General features: G+C 35.5%; 1 protein-coding gene across 1 annotated transcript in view; it reads right to left on the reverse strand.

The window, feature by feature from the left end:
* Positions 1–13899, reverse strand: part of LOC104407129 (ERC protein 2) — a gene marked incomplete at both ends in the record, with an annotated part of 56171 nt that extends 42272 nt beyond the window's left edge. Inside the window, one exon of the mRNA XM_010016316.1 lies at positions 13483–13899. Within this exon, the coding sequence (XP_010014618.1) occupies positions 13483–13899 (417 nt within the window). The remainder of the gene's footprint in view (positions 1–13482) is intronic.
* Positions 13900–14292: the final 393 nt, after the last annotated feature.

Genomic DNA, 14292 nt, shown 5'->3' on the forward strand with positions numbered 1-14292 from the left:
ATTACACAAAGATAATAACAGAACAATGAATATTTCATGCAAACGAAAGATTTAAGTTTTAATAGATTTAGATTTACAATTCTTATCAGTTAATAAAAAATTCAATTTTAAAAATCTTGTTGCATCTTACTACTTAATTTTATTATATTTAAATAACCTTCTCACCTAATGTCAGGTACTTCATTTTAGATAATGAAGTAATTATAGGAAGTATTGCATATCATCCTGAAGGCTATATCTATATATTGGCTTTCGTGTCAGAGTATCCAAAATACATCACAAACTATGTTCTGTTTCAGAAACTATGGTTTCTTCAGTATGATTATATATTCCCCTGCCATTATATAGGCAAGAAAACCCTCTGAGTAAGCTAAGTACTCCAAGCCTATATTGAAATGCAGTTGGGAGTGTCAGCATGACTCGAGATAATCTCCACCATCCACCCTCCAGGTCTCAATCACATAGTCTCAGTGTAGAGATGTGTTTTGTTAGCTGGGGTATGAGAGCATGTATTATGGTGAAACTCCAATGTATTAAAAAGAGGAAGATGACATCTTATTTTGCACTTTTACTTTTGTAAATTAAAGTCAATTACAAACTTTGACTAACACATTGAGCCCGAATTCCACTAACACCTTCAGATTGAATTCCTGGTTTTGCTTTCTTACAAGAGCGGTACTATACTTTTTTGTCTCCTTACTTTCTTAGATTTTTAGATGCAGCTATTCTAAACTGCATTCAGTTTACAGACTACTATACCACGTCTGTGAAACTGTTTTTCCATCTACTTCAAATGAAGATAGTCCTCTTAATTCTATCACTACAAAATGAGCAATGACAAATAAGGCGCGATAATCCGTGAAAACAAGAATGAAAGCCGATCGTCGTTCAAGGGTGCCATCTAGTGACCGAAATACATTAATACATGAAGGATGTGAACTGATCCCGTTACATACCAGCTGCTTTTTAGGAATTGTTTTTAGGAATTCTTTAGGCCACCTCCTTCCCTCCTCCTCTCTCTCTCCCTCCCCAGCCCCCACCCCACCCCTTTTTCAAGAGGTGATATTATATTCGAAGCTGTAGAATGATAAAGGTTCTCATCTCTTAACAGGCTACTCTTGCTGCAGATTAGTACTCACAGGACATTCTGAAGTGACAAGTGTAATTTCAATGTCTATGATCTCCAACGCTGAATTAATTTTTATACCTGAAAGTCTGTGCCTTCATAAACCTGCAGATGTGCATATCCCTGAAAACACACATCTGCAGAAGTCTGACTATTCCAGAGGAAACATGGCAAGGTGTATATAAATAGATAAGTGTTTGGGAATGGTGCTGGCTATTGAGAAAATACACATTTATCATCAAGTACCCTACTAACTTTTCTCAGTTCAGATTACAAATCTCCATGTTTAGAGACTGGTTTGTGATATAAGGAGAAGATAGATTAGATCTTTGATTAATATTGTTTCCTATGCTATGCAATTTTATACAACGTTCATTGAGACTACTCATGCAAGCATGGGCACAGTCATACTGAGGTTTTAATGAAAGAAGGCCTATTATGTTCCCACTGTAATTCAAAATGCCAACAATAGAACTATTCAGGAGATACTTTCTCACATTCATGTAGTTTTTAAACTACACAATTAGATTCTGATCAATAGTTTACACAAGCACCTTGAAAGACAGGTATGATTGCAGAATCAGAAACTAACAGAAAAAGTGAGTCATAACTCACTAACTATAGAGAGTACTTATGTGACAACAGAGTATAAACCAACTGGTAACCTAGAAAGGAAAGAACCTTGAAAAAGCAAGCAATCAGAAAAAAATATACTCTACATGTGGCTTTTTTTTTTTCCTTCCTTAATCTACTCCTTGACAAGAGGATATATCAAGATAGAATACGCTAAGTTTCTCCATGCCTCCAATTTTCATAGCACAGCTCCTGTTAGAAAAGAAAGTTTCACAAGTAATAGTAAAATAGTAAAACAATAGTAATTTTTAATAGAAAGTTTAAAATGTACTGGTTACATAACATGCCATTTGTTATTCATTTAACACAATAAAAATGACTAAAATCTCTTCTACATTAGCCAAATCTATGAACTTACAGAACTGAACCATGCTTTGGAAGCATGGCAGAAACAATGCGTCTTTTCTTTTTTTGTTGACACAACATATTTCTTTGAATATGGCACTACAGCTCCCCAGTAAGTAGGATCTATTGTGACCAACAGGTGAATAAGGAGCAAGTGTAACACTTAAAGACAGCCACAACCAAACTATCTGAACCACAACTTGACTTATTCTGCATATAACTACCACAGGAAATGAATTATCTCATTAACAAATGATTGTTTCTTACCAAAAGAGATCCTACAGAACAGACTAATTCTTACAGGTTATATATATTTGCAATAAAGCAGTTTCACTTGAAGAGAAACCTGGTATCAATTAAGCTTTAATCTTAAATTATCATCTGAGTGTCATTAAGTCATTAAAAGTTATGTGGCAAACTGGGGCATAATTTAGTAATACCTTTTTGCCCAAATACTTTTAGATAGCTAGTAAAGAATGTACTAGTCCTTGTTCAGCACCTGAAGAGCACCACTTCAATTAATGAAGTTAATTAGTTGTATTCATCGTTATAAATCTAAACCCAGAGATCCACATCTTTGTAAATAAATTTATATTCAGGGAAATAGAAGATGTCAGGAGCCAAAGCTAATTAAAGCAGTGTGACTAAAGAAATATACATATAGCTGTTAATTATCTGTTAACAGATTATAATAATGCATTCTGCAAATGTAGATTTTAAGGACATTTTAATGTATTCTGCAAATGCAGATTTTAAGGACAACAGTGTGAAACATACTCCCTTTAGTAAAACTACCATTTACTAACCCCACCTGGAACACTTCCACAGGAAATGTTTGTTTGAAGCGAAATAGGAATTAGATTGCCATCACAGCAGAGCAATGGCAGCATAAGAATTTCATTAATGGAGAAATACAGTAGCCAGAACTCAGTGACATACCACTAAGAATTTTTCTTTGCAATCACCACATATAGCAGTAAGTTGACTAAGCATTTTTCTCTGTCAATTATTTTTTTTCTTCTGAATTATATCAGTGCAACTTGGACAACGTACAAAATCTTCCAGTATCACAAGCGTCCAGGACAGAATACAAAGTGTGTATTAAAAAAATAAATAAGTAAATAAATAAATTCAAGGGAATAGTGTAAAAAGCAGATTAATAAAGAACATAGTAGATATGTCCCTTATACCTCCCCAGTCTACAGAGTAGGAAACACTATAGTTTTGTTTTTCTACTCCCCCAAAATTTCATATCATTACAAACTATAATAGGGTATTGCATAGGCACTCCTCTTTCAGAAATTAGGAGGAAACAAGTGTCTGATTCACACTTCCCCGAATCACACATCATTTCTATTTATTTCCTATGCATTTCCTTCAAGAACTATAAAGTGTTATTAAAAGAACAGCAGAAATATTGCTCAACTCTTTTGTATGAAAGTGGAAAGAAAAGGCAAAGGCCCAAACCCTGCATATACTCATAATACTAAGTAATCCCCTGAGTTCATGTAACTGCCTGCATTAATACTGTCCTTAATCTTGAAATGACAGCCACAAGAACCCACAGAACCAATAACTATCCTAAATATACTTATTATACATAAATGACTCTAAAAAGACTGGGTGGTTTTGCTTTGTAAAGTTTTACGGTTCAGTGAGAAGAAAACAGTCTGAAGACCAACCAAAATACTTTTACATATGAGGGATGACATATATGTTCCTAAGTGGAGATAAGACGAGCAGGTGAAGAAGTCAGCTCCATCCTCAGAAAAGCTACCTTCCAGCCAGTGTCAACAAGCTGTTACCAAGCCTGAATTCATTTATTCTTTCAAATGTAATCCTATTCACCTTAAATCACTCAGTTAATCCCATTGACCTCATTTGACTTGCTAAACATCACAAACGGGGTTTGGTCCTCAGTACTTTCAAAGATACCCAGAATCTTGGTGGATACATCTTTCAGAGCACACTGGGGTTATTTATCAATATTTTAACTTAATCTTTATACTGAGATGGAATATTATCAAATTTAGTAATTGCAAATAAATATATTGAGAGCTCTATAATCATGTTGGACTATCAGACTCAAGTTGTCAACAGAAAAAAATTGACCTATAATCAAGATAAGCCAACGAATACATCTATAAGCTAATTAGTGACTAGCTAAACTCCAATTCCACTACATCAAAGGCTATATGTTTCTGAAGAAAGGGGTTGGACTGTTTCAACAAGAAATTTACACCTGTTCACTAAATCAGAACTCCTGTTTCATTAAATGGTTTAATCTAACATTACATTTTTCCCCTCATCAAATTGAATTTCAGGTGACACTTCAGGAAGAGTTTATGTTATCAGCCATGTTCCACTGCCTGTAATACACTTCCACTTTTATTACCGAGAGAGGCCGTGCATATACAAAGGCAAAACCCATCTCGCTACGCAGAATTTAAGACCTGTATAAAGAAAAAGTTTAGCAAATTAAAAGCTGTATTTCCCTTTTAGGGGACTTGGAGAGGAGGGTTTTTTTAAAGATGACTAAGCACATTTTCTTCTTTTGGTCCACACAAAGGAAAAATATGTGGACAGCCACATACATCCACATGTGTATTTAGTCTCTGGCAGGCGAGCCTGTTGCAGTTTCCTGGAAGTCAAGCTTATGTGACTGGTTTTTTTAGTCCAGGTAAAAGTCTGCCTGATTCCTAAGACAAAGAAGTCCCAGCTAAAACACATGATGTGGTGGAAATAGCAGGGTTTTTTCAGAATTTAGGAGACTAGCCCTGAAAATGACAAAATGGGGTTTGCTAATCTTACCTCACCCTTGAAGCTATATAGGTATAAAGGATTTAGAACAACAGTGTTAATCAACCTATTTTACAAAATACTCATTTCCCTCTAGAGTTCTATGGCTTTCTTGTGAGATGATGCAGGATGCAGGAAGTAAAAGAGATGACAGTTTACAAAAACTATAAAAATAACTTCAATTATTCAGATTCCCAGTCTCTCCTTCCAATATTCTTCTGGAAACATTCGTACAGTAGAAAAGCACTCTAGTGATAAAAAATTCAGCAGTTCCTTTCATTTAAAATGGATGATAATTTTTCAGACCCATTTTTCTTCTTGGGTTTGATAAAACAGTATCTAGAATTAAAAAGCTGGTTCCAGTTTCAGGTCCACCTCACAAGCCATTTCCAATTCCTTATGCCCACTGGCTGAAGGTCAGTAATTTTAAATGGCAGTAAATGCACCCAACATCAGTGTTCCTTTAATGCTTGCTTAGTAGTATGGTCTTAATTTTTTTGTAATGTTTTTAAGTAAGAATACAGCATCTGCCATAAGAGACCATAGCATTAACTAATGATATCTTATATCCTGATTCAAATATTGTCCAACAGCCAATGCCCCAAAGGAAACTGAAAAAAACCCAGAAGATTCAGTCAGTTGTACCTCACTATGAAGTGCAAGTAGGAGCTATCAAAAGTGGGACACATCCTTTGCATGTGTTCAGTGTACGTAGAGGATTAGGGAGATGTGGTTTAATTAAGTTTATTGGTTTGAGAAGTATGAACAATAATTGAGCACATGAGTAAGAACCCACTTGACTGAAGCCTTAATTCTTTGACCTCCTCCTGAAAAACCCTTTCTCTCCCTGCTTTTGCTAAATAATAGGCCAGCATGATCCTAACAAGACCAGTGCTATGTCCACAGTTGGATTCAATCTTAATATTTTCCAACTTAAAGAATTCTATGATTCTATGAAAATAGAAAATAATGGCATTTCAGAATACTAGCTCTTCTCAAGAAATCACTTACAATGCAACAGAAAGCTATCAAATGTAAGGATATACTCTTGTCCACACCTGGAATTTAACTAATCTTCCCAAATTTTCAAAAGGCACAAAATACTGGCTGCTTTGCACTAGGCAGAACTGGCAATCTGATAAAAGTCTTCAGGACTGGCTGGCCTGAAACAAGGTGCTTGCAAGAAGCAATGCTTGTGTACTAGGAATCTCACATCTAATTGTAACTCTTCCATTCCATGCACTCAGCTGATCTTTAACAACCAAAAACCCTCTTACTCTACTCTTTACACAAGTATCTGCACTACCTTTTCGCGAAGTCTTTTCCTTTCCAGCTGTCTCCTCCTTTTGGCGATTTGATCATAGTTGCTTACAGCAGTTTCTAGTAACTCATGTTTTAAACAAAACCTGTTTAACACATTAACACGTTAAAATACATTCTTTTATTCTAAATTCAAACATTTGAATAAAGACAGTCCTTTTTCAACTACTGCTGTTCCATTTGTATAGTGGCCTGAAATGCATAACAGTAGTGAGGGAATGTACAAGGAACTCATGCAGATCCTTTCCCTGCTCCATTACTCATTTTCTGAGAAGACCTGGTCAGTTTGCTGACTTAGCTTCAGCTTCATTTTCTTCATCTACAGAAAAGGAGTATTACATTCCGAAAGATGCTTAGAGACAATTTGTTAAAAATAAACCATGAGACACAAACATTATCGGAAGCACAGATGAAAAGGACAGATCAACATCTTTGTCATATTTAGAGAGCTGAAGTTCTGGAAGACTTCTCTGAATTATTTCCTTCCTTTTGAGTTGACTGATGCCAGTGAGATGTAAGAGGTAATCGTTATTTACTATGACCTATGTATACAATTAAACTACATCCTAGATAATCTGGTGCTTTGTTTTAGTTTCTGTATTTGTTTTTTTATATTCAATGAAGCTTCTTTTCCCCCAGTTTATTTATTTTCATTGTATTTTATGTCAACAACATAACACCACTCAGTTTACCTCTTTTTTTTTTTTGAAAGATATTCCAAAGAGGTCAAAATACAGCTTTTCCCTCAATAGATCAAGTGATTAGGAAACACCGTTTCTCTGTCTAGCTGTAACACAGGTGAACAGAGACTTTTAAAGATAATAGACAGAAGATGAAAGGAAACAAATCCTATGATAGAAACCAAAATTGATCATTTTTCTCTGTTTCGTTATTGGCTAGTCTCTAAAATGTTTACACGCAGCCTGAAAATTGTAGCTGTGACTGGGTAAGCAGTCTTGCAAAGATAATATTTCCACATCTGGGGACAACCGTAGTTTTACAGCAATTCGAGACAGACCCCAGATTACCTTCCAAAGGATGCAGTTTCCAGGAATGCTGTCAGGATCAACACTTATCACCTCCACATACTGAAAGGTGAAGAAAACTCAGTTTACTCATCAATCTGATTTTTCCTTAAAGTATTTCTTGTGACTCCGAGACATGCCAGTTTGACAGTCTATTGCAACCAACTACCCTGGCAAGAATATCATGAGGCATAGCAAAATCTGAATGGGCTATGCTAGAAGTAGTAACTGTTCTCTAGAGCGTAATCAGGTTCTGCCTACTTTCTCATGTCTAGAGAGACTGCCAAGATTGCAAAGTCCTTCTGTATTCTTAAGGGGTCACCTTAGAAACACATTACTATTGATATTTTGATAGAAAGTAATTGTCTTTATAGCAACTGATAAGATTAATATTTTGAGCTGAGCCAGGAGAAATAAAAGGAAAGAGGCACTAATGAATCTAATAAAGAGGTTCAGTCTAGAATGGTTGCTAATCTATATAACTAACTTCAGGGAAGAATCATTTGGTGTTGATAAAGCATTTCCTTAGTAAATTACTACTGGCTCCAGTGTAAGACATTTACAGTAAACACCAAAAGTCTGCAAGGCATCTGTTCTATTCACAGTGGAAGAAGGAACTTTGCTCCATTAATAACTTTAAAAACATGCAATAACTAATTCATGATGGCAGTTCAAATCCTATCAGCAGCCTTCACTATTTGACCAAGCTGAGTTCAAAGATAGAGCAAAGTTTTAAAAAAAAAACCTTGAAAGTTTAGAAGTACACTTTAAATTATAACAAAGAAGCTGTGTTGTTCTTCTTTCTACTAAATGTAAAAAAAGCTTCAGCTTTAAACCATGTGCAACAACATTATTTTAAGAATACATGCAAGATAAGAGTTAAAAATGTGTATATAAAATCCTATATGATCTAAGATTCTGTTTTAGTGGAAATATATGTTATACAGAGAGGGCATGTGTAATATACATGTATGTATATATAATAAAATACTTGCTGGAATTTTAACATTTGACTTCACTAGAGATTTAGTGGGACTGCCTAAGGCAAGTTTTTAATAGCAATAATAAAAAAATACTTAATGGTACTTAGGGTAAATAATGTGTGGTCACTATGTTTAAAAAAAGTAATACCAAACATCTGTGCTAGATTTCCACATGATAAAATCCCCATATTACCTACAGTTCTCCCAAAGTTATAGAGAAACAAATGTTTATTTAAAATTCTAGAAGAGACATGTGATAACCAATTTAAGAACTTTAAAGCAGGCATCTCATGTTTTCTGACAGGAATGTATATTTAGTAATCTTCATGATATTTCATTCTGAACATGAAGAATGCCATGGTATGACATTATGGCTTCAAGACAGGTTTTCAGCCATTAACAAACTTACAGGGAGACCACTCAGCCCAAGAATGTCCTTTTCCTCATGTGTATTTGCAAAGACCACCTTGTTCCACACAGGTTACATTATGTCCTTACCAAACCAAATGCTGTATCATTGTGTCTCAGAAAACATCAGTAAAATTTGGCTACCTTTGAAAACCATTAACAAAATTATTTGAGTTAAGTTAGCTTCAGACAAAGGATTCAGACTTAGTGATGGAAAACTGAACATAAACTGGGCTGAAGTTCTCAGAAACCATGGAAAAGAGCTCAGCATTCTCTCTTCAGTAGGCTGCATCTCCAAAACTGAAACAAAACCACATGCTTGCACTTTTTGCTATTCAGAGTTTTATTTGTTCTTTTTTGCTTTGTGAATCAGCAACTAAGGAAACTTTTGTTATAACTATCACAAATCTGGCAATCTAAATATCCTTGTGAAAGCTTATTGCCTAGATTTTAAATTCCTTAATATATGGAAAGAAAATCTAATACCTTTTTTTGCATAGCTTATTTCCTAATATTTTAATGAACCTTACTGACACTGACATTCTTTGCTATTCCTGTAAAAGAGCAGGATTACTACTTCAGCTGAAGTGTCCTCCTCCTCTTGTATAATAAGTCTCAAATTTGCCATTCCCAAGACCTTGAGTAAACCAATCATGAGAAATTTGCCTCTGTGAAACAAAGTTTAAAGATACAGGAGACTGTACACTGCAGAAAGGTACAGTCTTTGAGGCCCAGGTAGTTAAAACACCAAAGTCAGTCCAAATCTGCTAAATATATAAAAACAAATTAAAAATATGGGGTTTTTATTTTCCAGAGTTATTCCTGTGCCTCTGGTACACTAGCTATTTGAATGTCCCTTCCATGTACCTAAGAAATATACTCTAAGGCCTGGAGAAATTCCAGGTCTTTGAAGGCAGCTATATTATGAAATTCTGCTACAGCTATTCACAGGGGCAAACAGGGTGAAGAAACCATCAATGGCTTAAAAGAAAGAGAACTTTTTCATGACTCTTAGATATTCAGCAAATTATTTCGAATCAGAACTGAGGGATATTGGTTTCTGGTAACATGCACGCTTACATGACATAGGCAGAATATGATTATGAGAAGCATTTGACAAAGGGGTAGAGACTGAAGGACAACAACAAAAGCTAATTCTCTCTACCTAGTTAAATAAACTCTGAAAAAACTAATACCTACACAAAAGCAGCTCTGGAACAGCAAAGAACATACATATTCCTTACTATTCAATCCCTAGTATCACTGGTGCTTGGGAGGGGATGCAGGTCAATGAGAGAGAATTGACAGTGATTAGAGACATCAGTGTGTAGAGGAAGGCATCCTTAATTCCCAGTGTTTCCCAACCAGTTGCTTCAGTTTCTCTCACAACATGTTAGCTTAATTCTCTGCTATGGCCAAAATTACACCCACCAGTGACTACTAATAACAAAATTAAATTTCTTCTGCTTCTCATCCATTAGTTTTCTATTCCAGCATGTTGAGAGGTCTAAAAGACTGTGAATGAACAGGAGAGACAGATTCCAGCACTGGCACTATTTTAAAGAACTAGGAAATTAAGAGCATAAGGGAGGAAGATATGGTTGCATTAGGGGAAAATGTGTTCACAAGCTCAGCTAAATACATAAGATTTGGCCTTTCTCCAGGTAGAATTTAAAAGGTTACAGGCTGGTACACAACATAGATTTCAATAACTGCAAAAACTTCAGATTGAAAGCATCTTTAAATTAAATACTAACAACACAGCTTACAAGAAGTCATTCTATGTGTACTTTTTTATGTAGTGTTGGGGCTGTAGAAAATCAGTAGTCTTCAGTTATTTTTTCTACATTCAACCTCATTTCCACCATGCTCAGCTTTTTTCCATAGATAGCATTCTCTCCACTGGAGACTACAGCAGAATCTATCATTGCAAAGGTAAATTGACACACTAAAACAAACTCAGTTTGTGAATAAATTCATTTGCTGCTACAAAGAAGTTTACCTTCCTTAACTTGTTTCAAGTGCAGTGGCAGAAAGTCAAATAGCAAAACTAATTAAAAACCAGAAACAAGCGTTCAGGATTTGATCAAACAGTATGTTTACACATGACAATATACCAGTTTCTCAGAAAGATACTCAACACATCAGCTCTGTACTCCAACCTGCAAAATACGGAAAGCAGAATATTTTATATCAAGTTCTAAAATGACAAATCTTTTGTTAAAAATGTAGAAAGATTAACACAATTTGAGTATTAAATAATTCATGAATGGAGGTAATTAAAAACGTATCCAAGTTCCAGTTTACTTTTAAAGCATTTGCAGGGGAAAATAAAAAAATCCAGGAAGACCACAGTGTCATTTACACAGTTTGAATGGGAACTTTAGAACACTAGTTAAAAGAAATTGTCAATCCACAGAGGAGACTACTGCAGAAGATTCAACACAGGCTCCTGTTTTATCAAGCTGGAAAATTGTATTGTTCAGGATGAAGACTATATGTGGTGACAGCAATTCAAATGAGCACTGCAGAACAGTAAGGGCGTATCAAGCTACACATAGAGATCAAAAATTGATCCATTTGGACTTTTAACAAATAGATAAAACTCTACAGAATATCCAATAACATGCAGGCAACTTCCCATAACAAGACAGCAAAAGACAAAATTTGAATCTCAGATAATTTTCCAAGAGTCCCACTTGAACAATCAAGTCCAGATTCCTGGAAAAACAAGCAGGAATCTTGTTTTTCCAGGCATCTACTAAAAATTTAATTTCTAAAGAGTTCATACATCCTACACATGATACTTCCAAGCTCCCTAGAAAACACTTCAAATGTGCAGGAAAATAAATAAATAATCAAAACCCATAAACACCATGTGCAACAGGAAGAGAGCTGGAGAGACAGGCTTCACCCAAGGCCTTGAATTTTTAAAATAGCGAGGAAATCGTCAGCCAAAATCTCCAAATCAGTAGACAGTTCCTGCCAATCTGACAGGTCAGATTCCAGATAGCAAACATAGTGAATTTTTAAACCTCGACCAGTTACCAAGGCATATCAGCAAGTCATAAGCAGAAACTCCAGTAAACCCCATTTTATACTTGCAGTACCTTCAGACAGAAGGCAACTTCTATGTCCTCATGTAAACTGAGGAAGAAAATTTTTTTCCTGGCCCCTGAGGGTAACCCAAGGGGAACTCTGAAACATACAACTAATTCAGTATAAATACAGGAGAAACATGCACTGTCTGTAAGTAGCAATATGATCTCCTTTCAGCATTCCTGGGACTAATCAATGCATTGGATGCCTAGGGATTTGACTTGGAAGCTGACATTTTATCTACTTTTCAAGCTCTATTTAGTTCTGTTTCTCTCACTACTCTTGACTAATGTGCTAATTAGAACCCTTCTTCGAATTTTCACTGTAAATTTATGCCTGTCCAATACATACTCATATTAGGATTCAGAAACTTAAGTGACACTGGTGGAACAGGTGAAAAGCAAACAATCACATCACAAAGAAAATAACTAGCAAATCATCCACCCTTGAAACAGACTGTAAATAATACTCTGAGAATAACAGCTCTAAATCCAGAAACTTGTCTGTTAGTTTATAGAACTTCTTCCTCTATCCTCCCTCATCGCAAACGCAGTATCATTAATTCCTTATGCAACTCCTTTCAGGCTTCATTGATGGGTGGCCCCACTTTTTAATGGAAATTCTGCCTGTGAAAAGATTCAAGATCCAGCTCTTCACAGAAAAACATTAAAAGTAGCAATAAGCTAAACATAAAAATTTGTTCATAGCAAAGAAAATATTTTGACAATATTCTGTGGATCTAACTAGCTGTTCTTAATCTCTAACATTCCTATGTTTAGAGTTACACAGAAACAAGTAATAGTTTTCTATGCTCTTGTACTAATTATACTCATGCTTTGATCTGTCAGGCAAATTGGTGTTTTTACTAGACTGAAAGTTCCATCAGACTACACTGTTGCTGAGTTTCTAAGGGAACAGACCCATTTATTCTGACTTCCCTGTGCATAGTTTGCACATGATCTCCCTGCAATTTTTATCCTCCTTAGCAGAAGCAACAAGGTCTTTCTGAGGAAGATTTACATTGTCTTGTTCGTCTGACACCAGTCACAGGATAATGTTGATGGTCTGCTGGGACGGTAGAGGGGCAGATGGGCTTGACAAGAGGCCAGATTCTCCCAGTTGTGTTAATTCAACCATCCCAGATCCAGTCCCAAAAATGCATTCACAAGTGATGTGGGCAGCTGGTGCAGGTGGGCTTGGGATTAAATTCAGGACCTCTCAAAGTAGAGCACAACCATCACCCCAGTGTTTTCTTGAGGTAACACTATGTGATATATTTACTTAAGAAGTTGGAGTACCACGAATGCATTAGAAATACATTAGAAATACATATAGACAGAAGCCTTTTTATATGAAAGGTAAAACATTTCAAAACACTCAAACACAAGTGCTATAAAATCAAACATAGTAGCATGCACTCATGACTATTTAGTTTATAGCAGAAGGTGTTACTTGCCTCTTCAGTAGTTCTATTCTTCATTTGCCAAACACCGATTTGTCAAAATACAAATAATACAGAAACTAACAAAGCAACATTGTCAGAGATAAGCACCAAATGCAATTACTTTTCTTCCATAATTTCTTATGCTTGTTTTCACGTCATACACTCCTGTTGTGTATTTAGAATTTTATGAATAAAAAAAGAGCAGAAAAAGAAAAACATTTAAACACTCTAAAGTATATTTCTAAAACTGCAGCAAGTACTTTGACGGTATCTTTTAAACAAATAAATTTTTTTCCTTACCTCTCTAAGATGCATGTTTTCTTTTTCCTTCTGATCTAAAATCACTTCTAAATGATTAACCTGAGATTCAGCCTCTGCCATCCTTCGAGTTCTCTCATTATCATCTTCCATTCCTTTAGATGGCAAACCTTTACTTTGCAACATTTCCAGAAGCTTCTTTATTGATTCATCTCTTGCATTTAGTGTTTGCTTTTGTGTTTCAATCCTAAGCTCCATTTCTTCTAGTGTTTTTCTCAACAGGAATAGCTCTTTAGCTTGTCTATCATGTTCCGCTTGAAGTCTTCGAAAATTCTCCTCAGTGAGCTCAATGGTAAAATGCTCAGCTCCTCGGTTTCCACTTTCCTGCTGGAGAAGATGGTTAAGGTCTCTCTGGGTTCTAAGCTCATCTTGAAGTGCCTGGATTGTCATTTGCAGATGCTGCAACAAAGAAATGAAATGGGGAAAAAAAATCAGTTTAGGATCTGAATGTAGAATTAGTCTTTGACTAAACTTGTACGCTGTTAGAAAAATTCATTAGAATCAATGACAAAAGTATATCAAATGACCTTACAGAATAGCAAATGCATGTGACTATCTGTAATGGTATCTTTCAAGTGCTTCTAGAAAAAACAAGACAACACACACACAAAATAATGGCAGCTACAGACAAAATAAATAGCAAACAAAGGCAAACCAACAAACCCAAACAATAGGCTGTTACACATCCATTTGTCAATATGTACCTACAAAGCTGAAAGACTCAGTATTCTATATTTTCTAAACTACTTCATAGACTAAAGGTAATTCAGCCATTCAAGGTGCTCGGTACTG

The sequence above is a fragment of the Nestor notabilis genome, unplaced genomic scaffold, assembly GCF_000696875.1.
Source record: "Nestor notabilis isolate BGI_N333 unplaced genomic scaffold, ASM69687v1 scaffold5306, whole genome shotgun sequence".
NCBI classification, from domain to species: Eukaryota; Metazoa; Chordata; class Aves; order Psittaciformes; family Psittacidae; genus Nestor; species Nestor notabilis.